The following is a 21,038-nucleotide window of genomic DNA, read 5'->3' as shown; positions in this document are numbered from 1 at the left end:
AGAGCATGAATTGGTATTGTGCTTGTATTCATATTTACTTTTCTGTACTTGTGTTTGTATGCGTCTGTGTGTGCAGCCCTCCCTTAATCCAGAGGGAACATCTGAGTGCGATGTTGTCCTCCTTAACCGCTGGAGTGTGAGGAACTACCAGGTCCAACGAGGGGACATCGTCTCTGTTGTGTGAGTACATTGACTGTGTGGAGTTGTTTTCTTCCTGTAAGTCCCATCGCAGACATACAGTTCAAATCGTCAGCAAGATTGTTTTGTGGGAAAATCCCCAATGCATAAAAGGAACCCGTCAAACCTTTTTTTTTAGCTTGTTGTAAAAAAAACGATTGGTGTGCATGTTGTGAAGCTGATAAATTAAAAAAAAACTTATGCAAAGAATTGGAGGAATACGGACCTCCAGGTCTTTGTCAAACACCGGCAATGAAAGCAGGAGGTAGCTCCTAATGCTCCTGTAGAAAGTCGGAAAACCTCTGTATGTTGGGTTTGGGCTACGTTTGTTGTATTCATAAATACATCTGGTTTGTAGCAGAAAGGCACAATGCAGCCACTTGAAATTCCTTTTAGGCGTCACAGAAAAGAGACCAGACAAGATAAGAGTCCTCAGGACAACTCTGGTTACGAAATCTGTTACTTTTGTCATATACTGTTAATGCATAACAAAAATATGCCAGAAGTGTACAAATGCCTCTATTTTGAATGCAGTTTGAATACCATCAATGAAAAAACTGTATGATAGCTGCAGGAACAGAGCTGCGTTATTCTGATTTTACTCCTTGGGACTACAAATCAGCAAAGAGGAAGCTGGAACTTTTTACTCCAGCAAATTTCAACTTTCGACGACTCGCAGACTCCTGTTAAAACCTCCCCTGAGTATGTGGCTTAAAGGAAAACAACCAGAATGGAGATGGCTCATGTCAATGTCTTTATGTTGAGGCCCTTATGTGTTCAGTTGAATTTTAGCTAGACCATGCAAACGCACCCAAGCCTTGAAATTTCACAACAATAGTCAATAGCCTAAGTAGTCTACTTGTGCTTTAGGTGTCCTAAAGTCAGGGTACTGAGTTTCTGTTTATTTGATGATGAGCTGCAAGAGAATGCTTGTCTTTCACAGCTTGAAATTATCTAAGTAGTGCTCAAAATATCTCATTAACATAAGTTATTTAATCTGCATGCAGCAAGCCTCTACGGCTCTAATATTGCTGCTGGTGGTTGGCTGTAATTTCACACACTTGATATCATCAAGGTCAATGGCGGCGTGCAGTATAATATTTGACAGAAGATTATAGTTATGCACAGGACCGTGTTGGGGAAATTGTTAGACTCACGCGGCTGAACTGGAGTCAGGATCGAGAGTCACAACCTTTATAATCTTACGGCAAAGATTATGAAAAAGACAGTTAACAATAAGGGATACTTAATAGTTAATATACCGCCAGCAAAAGGTTGGAAAATGCAACTATAAATGCAGATACAAGAAACATGGAAGTAGAGGGCCAAACACAGGGAAGATATTGGAGAAAACTGGCAGGTGGGAGAAGGACAGGTTTTGTTTCTTTAATGACACCTCTCTCTGAGGGTTTTGTCTGAGGCTTTTTGGAACATCTTTTCTTTCTAGGGCTGCTTTGAAAAGTAATTGAACCTAATATGACCCAGAGAGATGCTGGGATTCACTTCCCATTTTGTGGCCGAATTCAATGATATGTCTTCATACTGTGGAAATTTGCAGCATCACTCAGCTGGATGAGAATAAAGACTTCAAAAAAGAGGAAATGAGGTTCAGTGAATCTCATTTGATCGTAAAAACATTTTGACATTTAGATTCAACCTGCTGTCCTCATGGCCTTATCAGTGCACCTTCGCCCCATACGAATCTTTTTGTCTCCCTGTCCTATGGTCCCAGCATTACTTGTTCGCCTGGCAGGCCTTTGAATCTCACCACCGCGCGACTGATAAAGTCCTCTGCATTAGAGAGAGATCTTTATCTGGACGCCTTCATGGCAGGAGAATTATTTTTACCATCTTTTTAATTCATTTCTTTTGCCAAGTCCATAGCACAAAGTTGGTAGTGACATTACTTTGCACAGAGACAAAGATATGCACCTCATAACTGAATGATTTTAGCCCACTTTGGTGCAGCCAGCGTTCAATAGATTATTATTATTATCATTATTATTATTATTATTAAAGTTTACGTACTTTAATGGCAGCTTTCTTTTGTGTCAGCAGTGAACTTCCTTTATATTGAGGCCTCTCCGGCACCCATGATGGCACTTCCATTCAGTTTATTGTTTAAACCAGATATTTCTTCTTCTCATGTTGACAGTTGTTTGTCAGAAGTGTTGGTTGTTAGATACTTGTTGTGATGTGAGGGACAATGTGAGGTCAGAGACTAACTTAGAATAAAAAAAGGTAATCTTGCCTTTGCTGTTCATGTCTGCAGATCAATAATGGCTTCTTTTATGTGTTAGCTGTGTGTGGTGAATGTGACTACATTTTTAGTCAGAGATTATACAGGATTCTTTATTTTCTTTGCTCAGAGAAAGGATCAGGGCATGACTGTGCTCAAGGCCATGTTTTATTAGTATTATTTCTTTGTGTAGCAGTTCAACCTGAAAAAATTGTCGCATCCAGTGAGGTATTTATGGATATGAGTGTATCATTGACCCCAGGGAAGACATTGGAGGCCTCCGTGCGACAGCGCAAATAAATCTGTAGAACAAGAAGTTCGGAGTACGCGGATGCTCTTGCTGGATTCTCTGCCGATTTCTGACTTGTTCTGTCACTTTGGACCAGGTACTTGCCTTGAATCCCATCTGGATTCCCCAAATCCAAATCAGTTGAGTTTCAAATAATTGGCATATAACATTTCAGGTTGCACTGCTGTTATTATGACTTCTCTGCAACAAGGTCAGCATGTGGACCCTCACAGGTCTTGCCAGAAGGGAGACTGCACAGCTGCCATTTATTCCTTTTAGATTTTCTTCTTCATACTGCCTGCTTTATAATCTGCCAAGGAGATGGCCTTGTATTTAAATTTCAAAAAGGATTCAACCCGGTTGCTTGATAAAAAAAGACATTTTTTATCGTTTGTACTTTGCAAATCAAGACTGAGCTTATCTTTACTTCTGTGTACATTTTTACCGCCTGGAAATAAAGTGGAATTTAGTTTTCACTGTACTTGGAATAAAATTTCTATTTTATTTAGATGAGTCGAATTTTATTCAAAGCCTTCATCATATTTCCCAGGGACAAAAAACAATGAAAAAGTTATATTTCAGAAACATAACAGTATGTCACAGGAAATTTGATGTTTCATCAAACACTGTATTTAATTAAACCTCTGTTATCATGTCAACTAACTGAAAAAAAAATGGTTTTAGACTGTCAGGATTTTAATTTAAAAACATTTTAGACTCTGGAATGACAAAATGTGTCTGAGAAATTTGTTGTTGAAATGTAAAATGTTCTGCCTGCGGTTCTCAATGGAGCAGTAAACTGTTTGTGTCCCAGTGCTCAACAGTTCTCTGCACGCACTTCCGTCACAAACCTGATTGATTTGGTGTTCAGAGGCAGTTTACTCACAACTCATTTCGGCATATCCTAATTTTCTGCCCGAATGAGGAAAAAATGTTTCCACCGTGTCATGAATCAGTGTCCCAAGAAAGGAAGGCAGTCGCTGTTGCTGCTGGTTCAGTAGTATTGTTGTTGTTGTTTCTTTCTTTTTTTTTTTTTGGGTTTATGTTTGAAGATGTGAGCCGTCTTTTAAATGTCACGGGATGTTGGGAGGTGGAGAAGAAGGTTCCACGGTCTATGAATATTCATGGAATACACAGCAGCTATGGAAACCTTCAAAAGCGGCAAGCTTCACTCCTCTGTGGCGGCGTCCTGTCCCCCTTTGCTTTGAGTCGAGGATTTTAGTGACAGCCGATGAGCGTCTGAAGCTCAGAGCGGCTGTCTGGGTTTCTTGGACAGATGCTGACATGATACTCAGTGAATCGAGCGAGACGTCAACAGGCTGAATTCCCTCCAGACCCGATGAGGAAGGCTAAGGGCGCCGGATTAAAGTCCTCTGCTGGCTGACACAAGCTCTGTAAATGACAAAATCTGATCCATTATGGATTTGTCAGCTTTGGGTTAGACCTGATTAGTGGCATCTGTAGGTTCTTGGAAACGTCAGAGCTGTAAAATATGATCCTACATACTGTCTTCTTCTCGCAGGAGTCAAGGAAACAGGAAAATTAACTTTAATTCTCCGAAACCAGGAACATATGGAGCTAAGCAACCCTTCATCATGATTGGCTAACAGGGAACACATTCGCAATGGAAAGGGAATTTCAAAAAGCAGTAACATTTAAATGCAATGTTTCTCAGGAGGAGATACTTGCTTAAATGCGATGATAGTTCGTACGACAAAAAACCCTTGAAAGTATTTTAGAAAAGGGAATATGCTGTGTTATTTCCCCAAACATAACACCGTTAAATGTTCCCTCTAAATGACTTGGTAATAGGCTAGTTTTTGCAAAACACATTGAGCAAAATAGCAGCATATCAAAAGGGCAGTTCTAACAGGACAGATTATTTAAGATTCTTTGAAAAGCAATGTTGTCTCATGATTCTGTACCTATCAAATGACTTACAAACAAATGTGCATGTTACAAATTTATTGAAGCTTTTTTTCCCCCTCAATGTCATGCAGATAGCAACCCATTTCCAGTTAATTTTCTTCTTATTGCTTGCTGATTTGCAGCTTTTTTTTTCTGCTACACTATTATTTGCTAAAATGTGTCTGGAATCAAACCGATGGTTTAATAATTTCTCACCAGCTGACTCAGTTTTGTTTTTTTCCCTGTTTGAATCCATCAAGGGATGTTTAAAGGGAATAGGAGCTTGGTTAAATTGAAAATTATTTCAACATTGTGAGACATTTTTGGAGAAAATGACAACCTCATTTGGTGTCCTCATGAGTATCTATGTTGTTTGTGAAGAAACTAATATCTAAATGCCCCAGTGGTTTTATTACATCCTCACCCTGTTTTTTTTTCTCCCTGTGGCATCTCCTGTTCTGTCCTATTTGTAAGTTCTAAAAGTGTCTTTCTTCTAATTATCTCCTTATTTTTCTTGTTTTTAACCCACCCTACCCCTAAAAACAAAGCCTCCAGAGCCAAAAAATGCTGTTGTTTTCTTTTTTGCCACAAATGCAAAAACAGACCAAAGGGACACAGAAACCTAAGAGTGAGTGTGAATAAAAAGGAACACACTGTTATGGTGAGAAAACATAGAAAGCTACACTGAAATCCTAGATCCTAAAAACGACTTGACTGAATCATCAATGCGGATGAGATTCTAAAATGGCAGGTATTTTCGAGAAAAAAGGAAAAGAATAAAACTTATAACAGGACATGGTCGGTAATAGAGTAGCATATTGGAGCTGAGCGAATGTTATATTAAAATAGCAATACTACGGGAAAGGGAGTGATATTACAAGGTGCGGGAGAGTCACAAAGCAAGTTGCCCTATATTATCATGCAAAATTTGTCCTGGAGATCTATTACCATCTATTACCATGAGGAAAAAGTAGAAAAATCCCCCGCTTTGTTTGACCAGTTTAAGTAAACTGTAAACTGGTAAGTAAACAGTTTAAGTAAACATCAAAACTTGTTTGCCTGTTGGGCCATTAAAAGACCTCTTCTCAGAACCAAGACTGTAGTAATGAACCCACTGTAGGAGCTCAGCAGCATCACAAGGTTGACCAGAATAAGCCTTGGTGTAAAGTCTAGGGAGCTATCCAGCCATTTTAACAACCTCACCGAAATGCATATTATATGGAATTGTATGTCTCTATATGTGGTCCTGCGATCGACTGGCAATCGGTCCAGGATGAACCCAGCCTCTCGCCCAAAGGCAGCTGGATTAGGTTTCAGTCCTGCCGTGACCCTAACTGCAGGATAAATGTCAGAGATGAGGAATTGATGGATGACAGCGTGAAATACAATATGCGCAAATGGAAGAGATGAAGAATACTTGAAGAAGCCAAAGTACAGATTCAGGTTAGCTCGGCAGTTGGATTTAAAATAATTTCGCAAGGAAACCTTTACCTTTCAATTCCCCCAACCCCACAATCAAAATGCAAAGTTGGGTCAAATTAAAAGGCTGGTAAAAAGTTTCACTGACAAATGTCACATAACAGCTTGAATCTAGACTAAATAAAGCATCAATACAATGATTGGAGAATTAATAGATACAGAATTTAAAGACTAGGCAAATGTTGACTCAAGGGACAATTGACCTGGCTACAGGCCAGGTATATAAAACAAGTAGTAGACCTGCTGGGACTCCCTGATAAAACAGAAGATAAAAAAGTTTGTTTTGGATTTGCCACATAGAATAGATTCTTGAGGCAGCTATTGCAGGGATCTCACCCGGGGCCAAAGCATGAGTTTTCAAAAGGATTTCATTGGTTGTTATATTTTCTCTTGTGTTAAAATAAATACCAAATTATTTCTTGACATACATTGACATATATATTGACATATCTCTGTTCAGCATAATTGCTTATTAATGGATCAGCAGTTTATTGAAGTCCAGGAGGTGGAGCACAAATGAATGCACTTTAATGATTCAACTACAAATATAAGACTTTCAATTTATCCACTGTTTGTCTAATGTCACACATTTTTCTGTGTTTTCTGAAATGGCTTTTACTTGCCGTACCGTGTTAACTATAAAAATAAGGAAATGAGTGGAAGGTGCCGTACTACCCCGCTGGTCGGCGGCTGTAGTAATATATTTCCAACTGGTGAGAGTCCTGTTCAGTGGAGCAGCAAATTAAGTATTTACAGCTTTTTCTAGGTAAGATTTATGGCCTCGGCTATTAACAAGCTGATAAATAATCATGTATAGGGTAGTAGTCGAGTCTCATCACTACCCCGAGATTGCACGGATTTCTCTATGGAAGACAATTTTTTTGAATGCTCCATACAGTTAATATCCTTAATATGTCATGTAATATCTAATACATTTTGCTCTTTTGTTTCATGAAAAGAAGAGGGGGCAGCCATTCAGATCTTTAAAATTAAGTTTAATCAAGTCAACATTGAGCACAGTTTTCATGCTTGGCTTATATCCATGATATTTTGTAAAAATACCAATAATTGTTATTAACTATCATCCATTAGACATGGAATGCTCTGAATGTAAGTTCTTAGTAATTGCTCAGATGCTGCTGAGTGAAGGAGAAAAGCCCAAACATGGTAAATTTGGGATGTTTGAGCCCTTTTTACTTTATTTTATTTTCATATGCAAACCTATCTAAAAGTGGAAACTTTGTGAATGTGCAACAGTCATAGAAGCATTAAACCCTATCAAAATAAGTGGGCATCTCTCCTGTGTGTGTGTGTGTGTGTGTGTGTGTGTGTGTGTGTGTGTGTGTGTGTGTGTGTGTGTGTGTGTGTGTGTGTGTGTGTGTGTGTGTGTGTGTGTGTGTGTGTGTGTGTGTGTGTGTGTGTGTGTGTGTGTGTGTGTGCGCGCCTGTGTGCTTGTGCATGTGCATGACAGAGAGAAAGAGTGACAGAGACTGTTTTGCAAATGTGTATTCTGTTGTACAACCTATGGTGTGTGTGTGTGTGTGTGTGATGAAGAGAAAGACACTTTGTGCGTTTCTGCCTTGGGGCTGGCGGGATTTCCCTTTTGTAATTAATTCAGGATTTATTTAGGGCACAGGGTCAAAAAATAAGACCGGGATGAAAGACTTTCTCATGTAGAACCATTAATTCAGTCTGGAATTTTTGTTTGTATGCATGTGTGTTGGGTTGTTATTATTGTACCAGTGAAAGTAAAATACATTTCACCTCTGTTAGTGACAAAGTTAGAGCCAGAGATCTTTTACGCCCATGTGGTATGCAATCTTGATCACAGGACCACCAGTGCAACCTCTGGTTATTTGTACTGTTTTTTCCAGACTATTGAGCGTACTTAAATATAGGCGAAAAGGCTAAAAATGAACAAATAAATATACAGTATGTGTCCATATATCGGCCGCACTTGTCTATTAGCCGCAGATGTCCACATTGTAATATGAGATATTTACACAGAAACATTTGTTTTTTAAGTTTTAATAGATACCGTTAAAATCCACAAATAAGTACTGGAATTTTTTTTTTTCCCAACAGTGTCTGTAACACGGCTGATGAAAAAGGTTAATAATAAATAACACTCGGAAAAGTCCAGCCATTTTCTATCCCCACTTTGTCCTGCTCTAGCTGATCACTATCTTTGTCTTCCTCCTGCACACCAAAACCACCAAAGTCGTCTTCTTCAGTGTCAGAAATGAACAGCCTCATAATTTCACTGTAATTTCACTGCTCTGATGTGACTAGGCTAAATTTTTTGGCACCATGAAGCTTGTTCGTCCAAAAAAAATCCATAAATTAGCAGCATCATTGTTTAAGCACAGTGTTCAAAGGATGTGAAAAAGTGGTGGCTTATAATCTGGAAATTACGCTACTTTTTATATTGTCGTATTGTAGAGTTCATGGTTGAACCAAGGGCTTTAGTGTACAAACTGATGTTAAAGAGAAAACAGTCCTGTAATGGCATTTGATCTGCTGTTATTGTGTGCCTCCTGGTACATTCGAAATTAAGGAACTGGCTTGCTCGAGCCAAGTCTTAACAGCTGTTTCTAGAAAACAGAAAATACAGCATTTGCACTGCAGTGGCTTGTGTAGAACATTATTCAGAACAAGGCGTGCTGCTGATAGCTTTGTCGACCCATTAATGTTATGTTGTTAATGACCCCCTTGTGGATATTCTCTGATTTCCGCTGTTTGGTGGGACAGCTATCTGGAAAATATGTTTGATTCCCAGTGGGTGTCTTTAGTTTTTCAGGTTCTCCTCACTGCTTTTATGCCTCGTACAGGTTTAAAATACATTTCATGATGAGATCCTTTACTGGGTTCTTGGTTTGATTCTAGCAGGGGCCTTTCTCTGTGGTTTGTATGTTCTCTCCTCTGGGTTCTCTAGTTTCCTCCCCAAATCCCAAAACATGCATTAGTTCATTTGAGTCTCTAAAATTGCCCCCTGACTGGTGAGCTCTCGAGAGTGAACCCCACAATCCCGCCCAGGGACTGCTAGGATAGGCTCTAGCCCCACTGCGATCCTCACTGCAGGAAAAGCAGTATCCATAATGAATGAATGAAAGCAAATAGTAGTAGTCAGCCAAAAGATGCTCTGACCAAAAGATGAACCCCCTCTTTTCCAGATTGAGATTTTTAGTTTCGATGAGGGAATATCATGGATAATATCGTGGTATTTGAAAGTTGGGATTTCCACCTGAGCCTCATTCCATGTGATCTAACCGTACCTCTCCTTTGTTTCTCATTCTGAGAATTTTGGCTACACATTTTCAGATTTTGATCCGGGTAGGTCCCCAGAAGTTTTACCTTTGTTCCAACCTAATGATTCCCCCATTGACACAACAACCCCCTTCAACCTAGTTTCTGCAAAACAACTCTCATTTACATAACAAGTCATCACCCTGGTGTGTGCTGGGAAACTCCCCCCAGTCCATTACGAACTGAAGAAGCCTCTTTGATGATAAGAAACATTTCCAAGGGAAGAAAATCAAGTCCATCTGCAACTAGAAGATTTGATAAGAATTTTCGACTGTGTGTATTAACAGTGTCTGATATCTTTATTTTCATAAATTTTCATTTCATTTCATACACACGGTTGTTTTGGGAGTGGAATCAGTCCCAGCTGACCACGGATGAGAAGTGGGGTTTGTCCTGCTCACCAGTTGATCTCAAGGCCACATATAGAATGCTATTACCAGACACCTAAACAGCTGACGCTCATTCTTCTCACTCATGTAAAGTCGTACGTATCGTATGTAGCGCTGTGGTAGAGCGCATGCTTTGCATATATGAGGTCCTGGTTTCAATCCCCTGCATCTCCACTGAAAGTCACTTTGGTTAAAAGCGTCTGCCAATTGAGTGTATTATAAAGTCTGCTGCCACTTAATTTGCACTCATCCTTACACCTGCACTTTGTGAGTTACCCACCAAGCTGCCCTCAAACGTCTCATTGCACTGTATTCTACTCACTGATCTATTGCTATGTTCACATTCATATTTATAACAATGTTTTCACTCTTCGACCAGCACATATCCCAATGCGCTGTGGGCAGCAGAGTAGGAATTTCACTGTACACTGTACATGTGACAATAAACGCTTTGAATCTTGAATCCACACTTCCATTCACACCAGTGGAAAATACTTAGTCTTCAGCTTACCTTCATGTTTTTGGATTTTGCATGGAAACCAGACAACTTGAAGAAAACTCAAGGGGAGAATGCACAAATTGCACCGAGAAATGTCCTGGTTGGAATCAAATCAGGAACTTTCTTGCTCTGGGGCAACATCTGTACTACGAAGTGACACCCAGAGACAGATTTTGACAAAAAAAATCAAGGGAAAAAAACCTTTAATGTGTACCATCTATCTTTGTGAAGAGTTATAGAGTATCGCTTACCTAAAGAAGATGGCAGAACTCAATAAGACGTCTGCGGCGGTGTAATAGTGCTTCATGTTGGATCATCTGCCATTGCCCTGAGGCTAGTTTTTAAGAGCCTCACCACTTTTAAACTGAAGACATCTCTTGTAAAGTCAGTAGCTCATTCTGTTTCCGCCACATAGACCCACACCTGTCTGTCATTTTCATGGAAGTTAGTGCTTTTCTTTCACTATTAGATTTTCAAAGCAGGACTTGTCCTTCCATCATAGTTTGCCATGTTGCTACCTGAGAGTTGTTTGACTTCGCAGACATCCGTTGCTTGCCTGACTCTCAAACTGATTCACTCCAAATGTGTGTCTCTTCAAATTTTTGTTTCAGCTTTAAGATTGTTTAACAGCTATCAGTCCTTACATATATATAAAACACTTAGAGCTCCAGACAGCAACAGACAGTATAAGGGTAAAAAAAATCTTTAACAACTTTGATTTAAGTATTTAGGATGAGCCAACTGCAAGACATTTTTATTTTTAGAAAGTCAGGAACTTGTCATTTGAGCATGTTTTGTCAATGCAAACAAGAACGAGAAAATCAGTCAGTTTCCCCATCTGCGACTTAATGAGGGCTCTGAAACTTATTTCCAAGACACCGTTGAAGTTGTGTCTCTTAAAAGGCCCACCAAGTCTTTTTGTCTGACTTAAGGGAAAAGAGTCTTGCCTATGGATTGACAGATAAATGAAAACAAGAATCTTCTCCATTCATCTCTGGCGGTTCATGCACAACCCTAGATCCACCCTGTTTTCAATTAAAACAAGGCAGTGTACTGTGAAATTGCAGAGTCATCGTTCTATAAAAATGACGAAAAAAAAACAATATTTTCTTTTAACTAGTCATCCTTTAGAGGGAGGGTCAGAAATTTTGTGTCCAAATTTTTCTGAGACAGAGTGACATTGAAAAAGTCTGATGAAAAGACCAATATGTTCGAACAGGGTTCGAACCCTATAGCCGCATCCCTTTGTGTGCCACTCTGTCTGAATATGTAAAAAGGGTTTAATTGGGACTCGCAGAGCTGTTCTAGGATTTTGTTTCTGCCCTGGAAATAAGCTTTTGATCCATCTCGTACGGCGGCTGCTGGGAAGCTTTCTTTCGGCTGACCGGCTCCCGGTGGACTTTTACTGTCACTGGTGTTTCCCGCAAGGGATTAATCAAGTATAATAAAAACGTGCTGATGTGGTGCTGCTCTGTAAAAAATTAATTCAAACACAATGTTTGGCAGAAAAGGAATGATGAGAACTTTTAAAAAGAATAACCTTGAAAACTTTTAGATTAGAAATTGATTTATTTGTCACAAAAAACATCAACAAAAACATACACGCAACAAGAAAGACATTGCTTACACTATTAAGAAATAGCAGCTGCCTGAGACAGTTCAAAATGACGAGGAAAGGACTTAAGTATGGCGAAAATATTGATAAAATGTTTATACATTTTTAGATCTATCTTGCTTTTTAAGATTTCTCCTTTTGAACTTGAGCCTCTGAACAGTGTTTATTGGCATTTAGGTATATGTTTAACTTACCTGTTGGAACACCATCCATCTATCCTTCCGCTTATCCAAAGTCAGGTCGTGGGGGCAGCAGCCGGAGCAGAGAGGCTCCGACTTCCCTCTCCCCAGCCACATGGTCCAGCTCTTCTGGGGAATCCCAAGGTGTTCCCAGGCTAGCCTGGCAACATAGTCTCTCCTAGGTGTCCTGGGTCTGCCTTGTGGCCTCCTCCCAAATGGATTTGGAAGACCTCCCCCGGCAGGCATCCAGGAGACATCCTGACCAGATGCCTAAGCCACTTCATTTGACTTCTCTCTGTGGGGAGGAGCAGCAATTCTTCTCTAAGGCTCTCCCTGATGGACAAACTTCGCACCCTATCTCTAAGGGAGAGTCTGGCCATCCTGTGGAGAAAACTCATTTCAGCCACTTGTAACTGTGATCTCGTTCTTTCGATCACTACCCACAGCTAGTGACCATAGGTGAGGGTAGGAACATAGATCGACGGTTACATTGAGAGCCTCACCTTCTGGCTCAGCTCTCTCTTTACCACGACAGACCGATGCAAAGTCGACATCGGCATCAGCATCGGCGGCTGAAAGTCCGATGACATGACCACAAGGTCGATCACAGAACTGCGCTTAAGGTGCGTTGGTGCCAAGTGCACATATGGACACTTTTATGCCTGAACATGGTGTTTGTTATGGACAATCCATAATGAGCACAGATGTTCAATAACAAAGCACAGCCTGTTCCTCCCAATCATGCCCTTCCAATGGCACTGTTGTTGCCCACGTGAGTGTTGAAGTCTCGCAGTAGAACGAGGGAGTCCCCCGCTAGGAGTGCTTTCTAGCAGCCCGTCCAGGGACCTCCTCCGCCGGGTTGAACCCCTACGTACAGGCGCTGAGACGGGGGCAATAATAAGATCACACCTGCCTGGTGCCTGACACCAGGGACAATTCCACAGTAAAAAAAAGTCCAGCCCCTCTCAAGAGGCCTGGTTACAGACCCCACTCTGTGTGTCGAGGTTAGTCCATCTCTATCATGTTGGAATTTCTCATCTCCATGCACTAGCTCGGGCTCCTTCCCTGCCAGAGAGCTGACATTCCAATTTCCCCAGAGCTAGAGCTTCTGCAGCTGAGGGTTGGACCGCCAAGGTCCCCCGCTTGGTCCTCCAACGTTTGGCCCAACTGACCCCCTTGGCCCTTCCTATGGATGATGAGCCAGGGGAAGAGAGACCCATGTCATCCCTTCGGGTGTGTCTGGCCAACCACCATGTGTGCAGGCCTGGCCACCGACAATCGAGCTAGTAAAAAGAAAAAGCACAGCTAGTAAATGTATTCACTGTGTGTCCAACCTACTGAGTCTTAAACTTTCAAAAGTAATTTAATTTCATATTTCGAGTTCAGTGGCAATGACTCGTTAAAACCAATGTAATGATTTATTTATTTATTTTATTGATGACTAATAGAATCGAGAACCAGGTTTATCTTTGTTACTTTACAGCAAAATCAATGCTTCATTTTTATAGAGGCTGCACATTTACTGCAATACAATTGGCTGCGTAACGCTGGCCCATTAAATCAGGGGGTCCTGAAATTAAAAACAAGGTGGCAAAAGCCTGCGTGCGTGCATGCATGTGCATTTGCGTATGCGCGTGTGTGTGTGTGTGTGTGTGTGTCTCTTTGTGTGTGTGTGCCTGTGTGCGCCTGTGTGCTTGTGGATGTGCATGACAGAGAGAAAGAGTGACAGAGACTGTTTTGCAAATGTGTATTCTGTTGTACAACCTATGGCTTAAACTGCAGTTCTGACGGCTTTATTCTTAAGTAATGATGGGAAATTAAGAAGAATTAAACCTTGTGTAAATTTAAGATACTTTTTCCTGTGTCAGCATTTAGCTGCTCATTTCTGTCAGTTGCTGGTTTCCATGCCGAGGCTCTGATGCCTTCCACTAAGCAGCTTATGAGCACCGAGATGTGTATTATTAACCCTCAATTTCATCTTGAAAGTGTAGTAAAATGTGCAGGAACTGCATGTGGCATCTGTGGATAGTTTGAAGTGCTCTGTAACACCAGAGTTGAAATATTGCAGATCTTCTCACTGCATGGCCTTCCTTGTAAAGCAGCCTCATGTTTTGTGTAAACATGTCAGATGTGTACAACAAGTTCTGATGATTGCTGAACACCCTCTGGGCGTGTGCGCTTATGTCTGGAAACTTAAACATACCCAATTTAAATCATCGCTGGTTGTCAAAAATCACCGTGGTAAGAAACTATGTGCCTATCTCTGTTATGTTTGAGACAGTCTCTTTTTGCTTTTGGCTATTCCCTTGTCATAACAGCAAATCATCTGCCTCCATCCAACCTTATCCTCTGCATCCTCTGCTCTCACACCAACTAATTTCATGTCCACTTTCAGAAAATCAAAGTACTGTCAGGAAACTGGGATGTGGTTACAAGAAACTTTCAAGGAAACAAATACAAATGATACACTGTATTTACAGGTCAAATCAGGGATTGTAAGTCAGGCTCCTCTAATTTGAATTCTTGAAAAGCTTCTCAATATCAAGCTTTACAAGTGTTAAAATGGTAAACTGAACTTCTTTGCTGATCTATTGGTAATGTGCATCGGAAATGTAACTTTTCCATACCTAAGCAGGTATCGGCACATGAACGGGTAAGAAAAATATTCTCTTAGTGATACTATTTTGTCCCATGTTGCTAAGCCCTTACACTGGGTTGTGCTCCAGGGAAGGTGAGGGACATTAGAGAGTCTCATCCATCTCCTCTGGTTCCCCAGAGCTGCTTAGGGCTAGTTTTCCAGGTCAAAGTCTGTGTTTAGCCTCTATGTTAACCTGCTTCTCTGCACTGAAACCGGTGATAAATTGAGCAGTAGCCAGCGGTCCGACAGGCAGAGTTTGGTATTTTAGGAGGCCGGGGCTTTAGTGGAGAACACACTGGCAGAGATGGATGATTAATCCTGGCTGTCAGCTGTTTTTTTAGACAGCCATGATGCATACTGTTGCCTTTGCTGTGTGACTTTTTCTCTGCACGATAGCTCGGGTGGTTTCACTATCTGGTATTTTATTTTGTCAGGTGATTCAGTCTAATTAAGGAAAGCGGTGTCCTCAGTCCTACATCCTGTTCCATCTGTCACTGCCCTCTGTCCTTTGTTATCTATCTCTCTCCCTTGTTTCCCTTCTCCCATACACCAAACTTGTGCACCACACACACCTAGTACAACATCTGACATTCAAGCAGAAACAGTTGGTGGGAGTTGTGATCTTTCGACATTTTTTTGATATTTATGATCCCGTAATGAGATGTCAGATCATATTTCTGAGATCGTTGCATCCATCAAAGATGTAAATGAAAATCAATGGCAGAGGAAATTTATATCCATGGTCTCCTGAAGACCCACCTGCAAATTTATGATTAGGTAATGCAATATTATTTGATTCAAAAATTAAATTGGGAAGCACCTCTATTATCATAACAATATCTCCTTTGGTGCAATGTCTGTCTAAAACATTAATTCTGATGGCAAGACAAAATGTGTGTAAAACACACATTTGTATTTACCGGTAAAAAATGAGAATTATTATGGGAATTGAGATCAAGTTCATTAGGATAGTCAAGCTTTTACATGGATAAAATTACTCGGATATCCCTTATACCTTTGCTTGTGATTTGGTTCAATGCACACTTGCAATTTAAGGCCTTTATAATATTGTTTAATGTGACTCAATGAGAGACTTTTTATTTGTTTTGTTTTTTTATATTTCTCTGCACAAACAATTGATTTGAAAGTCAAACTGGGCCTGCAGTACATACTCTCAGCCTTTATTTCAATAAACACAATGATAAATATTGATATGAATGATTCAAATAAAATCTTACATATATATTAGAGGGAAATTTTTTATTGTCAGTGATTTGCCTGCAGTCTGAAGCCCACCACTAAAGTAAACTCAGTTCCTCTGTTGTGTTGGACAGATGATACTGCCTCTTCAGACAGAAGTTATTCAAGGTTTTTTAGAACCAGAGAATGATATCCCAGGCCTGTAGAGGCCTTTATTTATCTACCTTATTATCTACTATAGTTATCTATTATTTTTACAAGATGTTTACGCCAAGTTGTTAACCCTCTTTGTTGCAATCACAAAGGTGTGATTGTAGGATTTGGAAGAGCCTCGCTCTTGAGGAGGAAGAGGTTACCTGTATGATTGTCTACTTCACTCGTCTCTTGAGTTTTTCCAGGCTTTTAAAAAGAAACTATAAATGCTTCCCTACCTTTTATGAATGTACTAGATCATTTACTAGGATCCTTGTAGTAATTATAGTGGTGTTGGACTAACTCCACTTGCATTAATGCTTTACCTCACATTGATTTCAAACAAGAAAGTATTGCGATTTAATGACAAATGACCACCAACACTTTATAAACTGATCGTGTAGTTGGCCAAACCTGGCACTTTGACAGTGAGTCCATCCACTTTTCTGTCCCATTCGATTTTTGTTAAATGAGAGACTCTGTAAAATTGGTTATAACTCCTCAAAGGTTAATGCAATATTCCTGTCCAATCCCTTGGTAAAGAGTAAAGGTCTTCAAATCAATCAAATCTTTATGCGCTCTTTTTAAATTTGTGTGCAGTGCACATCACCAAAGTGACGATTTGTTTTCTGAATAATTACTTATCAAACCGCCTTTCTTCATGAAAAAATTATTGATAATCTCCCAGCATCACCAAAAACAATTGAATGGTAATTGATCCCTTGTAACAACTGGAGTCTACAAACCTGCAATCACTAAATTTCAAGCAGCATCTTTGTTATTTGGTGTTTTAGTAACATAAGCTGGTAGCTTTGTATGTGGGTTATTTAGTAGCTGAACCTCTCACCTTTTCATATGTTTTGTCTTAGCACAATCTCTTGAAAACAAGCCTTCATCTTAGACAAATTAGTTTCATCAGTGTAGTTAGAGCGGATATTATTTTTATGCGTCATGTGGTTAGATGTGTGGGTGTGCCCAAGAATGTCTAAGATGAATGAGGAGTGGCATTGGTCAATTTTAGACTAAGAACTAGGTAATTACAACCTGGTGTTGAGATCAATGATTCGCTCTTTTGAATTTTTTTGAAAATGAGTGCAAACTCACAAAAGGCATAGACATTTTAAATTTTAATCGCAACATTAATGATGATGGCGAAACCCAAGTAATAGCACAAAGATTCTGAAAAGTTTTTGAGGTTTTATTTTTGGAAGTTATTTCATATTGGCTCTTTAATTGTGTTTATTATTTTATGTTCTTTGTTACTCCATCAATTTGGATGACTATTTTTTTTTTCTTGCCACTTTACTTCATCCCCTCAAAAATCTCAGGAAAATGTGGAATACTGATCAGTTTATGACATCTGCAGAAGGCTTTATAGCAAGCGATTCTACATCCGCAGGTGTAAATATGAGCTGGTAGAGCAGCAACCTTCCACCTTTAAAGACTTTACACAAGATTCTGAAGCATGTCTATGGGAATCTTTGCCCATTCAGCCAGTAAAAATTGTCAAGCGTCTTCCTGGATAAGAAGTCATGGCTGGCTCACAGTCTCTGTTGTTACAGATAACCCTGCAGGTGTTGGATAGGGTGGGCCACTCAGTATTTTCCGCATCAGACCCACTGATTCATATGCTAAAAAATCTTGCTTTGTACCCTTTGACCAGTCATGTTGAAACAGAAAAAGCCCTTTCCCAACTCTTCCCATAAGACTGGAAGAATAGAATTATCCAAAAATATTTTCTTTCACTCAACCGAACTGAGGGGCCTCACCTGAACTGAGGAAAAATACTGTACCTTTATCTCTCTTCCAGCAAACCTAAAAGTCAGACAGTTACCATTCTCCTGACAACCGACAAACCCAGACTCATCCATCAGACTGGGTGCTTGATTTGTCACTCCAAAGAGCACACTTCCTCAGTGCTGTGGCAGTGTGCTGTACACCACTCCCTCTGAGGCTTGTCATCGTGCTCGGTGAGGTACAGCACACATGTAACTGCTCCGCCATACAATTCGGCTCTATTCAGCTCCCTTCAGCTCCCTGTCTGTGCTGATAATACAGGAGGAGGTTTGGAACACTGCAGTAAGACCCAACAAAGTGGTGGCAGTTTTTCTGCATTATACACTTCAGCACTGGGTTGACCAGCTCCACCATTTAACATTAACAATGCTTACTCATGTGGCTAACACATCATCTTTTCAATAATACCACTGAATGGTATGATAATCTGACTTGTAATGAAAGGTGCTGTCCCATTACAGAGCCATGCTTGAATTCAGAGAGCTCTATATCAAGAGCCTTTTGTTGTTGAATCTTTTAAAATGGGTGGCTCAGTACATGATTGTGTTTGGCGAAGGGCCTCAACCAACTATCTTTATTTAGTGACGATGAACTGTGTCACAATTATGTGTCCAAATGTCAATTAAAACATTAAAATTTTTCCTTTCGTTGCCTATTGTTTGCTAAATAGCTCATATTTTTTTCATTATTTTTAACTGCTGAAAATTACTAATTGTCACAGCTGCAGATTAACAAGATTGAGGTTAATCATCTCCCTTTTTGTCCGATTCAAACTGCTCAGTATTTTTAATACACATGAGAATGATTCAAATCCAACAACCTTTCCTTTCAAAACAGTGAAAGTACTGAAAAATGTTTTTTGTAATGCATGGGAAAAACAAACAAATTTCTTCTGTTGATTGATTCTAGATTATAGTGTTTAGACTAAATCAGACTACTTGTACATGTTAACAGGCATGATGACGAGTGAGTACAGTGAATCTGACAGTGTATTAGAGTGTCTGGGAAAAATGAACTGATTCTGAACTCTTGTTTGCAAAGCAACTTTTCCAACAATCAAGGGACAAGATTTATCTTTACAGGTTGTGGTTTTGACCGCAGAACTCCAACTCAATGTAATCAGATGCTTCCTGTCAATACTTTGAAGTATTTGGGAGTCAAGGTGTGGTCTTAACTCACTAATGAAATGAAGTAGCATCTAGTCTGCACTGTTATCGCTTATCTGAGCTGGACAGCAGGGAGTTTGAAGACAGAGTGCTGCTTAAACAATGAAATATGAGCCACCGCCTCAGGCAAAGCTCGCTACTCCCTCCATAGCTCTACTTTAAACATGACAAATGACAAAAGCACAGCTAGGTCAACTGTTAGGCTACGTGAGGGCCAGGACCATCAGCTTGGGAATTATCCAGCTAATCTCCAAAAGACAATGAGAAACTTTAGTGCAGAGGCTGCCTGAGAAAACGTATTTTGGGCATTACATATCCAACTCTTGTGCCAGCAGAGGTGCAAGTAGACAAGAATAATCCAGGCAGACCAGATCAGGGTTTGTCATGTTGAATCCCATAGCCGTCGTGTCTTCCTGGTACATGCTGCCACTTCCACTCGCTCCTCACACCCCGGACCAGTTCTGTCAATCATCAAGACAGTCCATCCTCCCTCTCCTCACCATCTGCAGTTTTATCATGTTGCCACGGAAACAGGAAGATGCAGCTCTTTAAGTCATCTCTGCTTCTTTGCTGCTGATGGCAGCTTCCTGCAGTTGAACAGCAGGACCACCAAGTCATCACTGAAGACAGCCTGTGATTGAACTTTTTTAAGTTTACTCTAAGTTCTCTAAATTGACTGTCAGAAAGCGGTAGACTGCAATTACAACTGTTCTGCTAACAAAAGACTCATATTTTGGAATATTTTGTTTGACATTCTTATACCCTTAAAATTTCAGTGCATGGAAATTGACCGCGTGTCAATGATTTGATTTGAAAATGCAACAAAGTGGAAATATTAATAAATACAGTTGAGTCACACTCAGCGGGCGGATTCTACTTTCAGCGGAGGTGTATTTTGCAAGGCAGAAAAACGGGAGGATGCTGCAGTACACAACAGATGTTTCAAATAACACTTCCAGTGACCTGCTGACATTGGGTGTGTTTCTTTTCACCAAACATCATGTTTCTTTAGTCTGTGGAGACTGTAGAATAGAGGTGAAGAAACAGTATCAAGTAGGTTGGAACGGCTGGATAAAAGGGTCAGGGGTAATGTGTAATAAAGGAGTATCGACCAGAATGAAAAGAAAGCTATATGTCTTATATAGCCATTGCCTATATAAGACAATGGTGAGACCAGCGATGTATAGTTTAGAGACAGTGGGTCCGAGGGGAAGCCGAGGGTCTTTTTGGGAGTGATGAGAATGGATAGGATCAGGAATGAGTCTTTCAGAAGGGCAGCACATGTTAGATGTTTTTGAGATAAGGTCAGAGATGGTTTGGTCATGTACAGAGGAAGGATAGTGAATATATTGGTAGAAGAATGCTTGGTTTGGAGCTGCCAGGCGGGAGGCATGGAGGAAAACCAAAGAGAAGATTTATGGAAGTGATGTATGAGGGCATGGAGTTTGTTGATGTGAGAGAAGATACAAAGAATAGGGTTAGATGGAGGAGGTTGATTCGCTATGGTGACCCCTAATATGGAAAAGCTGAACTGAAAAGAAGATGATGATGAATTTTAAGGGATAAGGAGATTGTGCTGAAGGTCTTTTATCCTCTCATTTGTGTATTACAAATATTGTAGCTGTAATTTTTACAAGATATCATACATACATACATACATACATATCAACATATCCATTTTTTGGCAATGTGTCAATGCTGATGGGCTGCCCACCACAACAGAGACCTTTACGTTCTCCCCGTCAGCATTCCAGATTCTATCGGTGTTGTTCCCATGGTTAACTCCGGAATGTTTTTCTGTTGAAAAAATAATTTTTGATTACAACCGCCAAAAAGAGTTCTGTAATTTTGAGTTCTGGTGACCACTTTAATCTTTACATTTCATTACTTCTTAATGGTTGGTGTTGCTCCATCACCCCTGTTTGACTGAACATGTCTACCTGATTAAAGTTGTCTTTGTAAAAG

General features: G+C 40.1%; 1 protein-coding gene across 1 annotated transcript in view; it reads left to right on the top strand.

Annotated features, from left to right (window-relative positions):
* Positions 1-21,038, top strand: part of immp2l (inner mitochondrial membrane peptidase subunit 2) — a 97,557-nt gene that overhangs the window by 12,849 nt on the left and 63,670 nt on the right. The window contains exon 3 of the mRNA XM_086142561.1: positions 77-180. Coding sequence (XP_085998687.1) covers positions 77-180 — 104 coding nt within the window. The remainder of the gene's footprint in view (positions 1-76; positions 181-21,038) is intronic.

The sequence above is a fragment of the Fistularia commersonii genome, chromosome 35 (genome assembly GCF_037954325.1).
Source record: "Fistularia commersonii isolate RoL2024-O1a breed Wild chromosome 35, RoL_Fcom_v1.0, whole genome shotgun sequence".
NCBI classification, from domain to species: Eukaryota; Metazoa; Chordata; class Actinopteri; order Syngnathiformes; family Fistulariidae; genus Fistularia; species Fistularia commersonii.
Note: the sequence above shows the minus strand (reverse complement) of the source record. Positions and strands in the feature narration are given on the sequence as shown.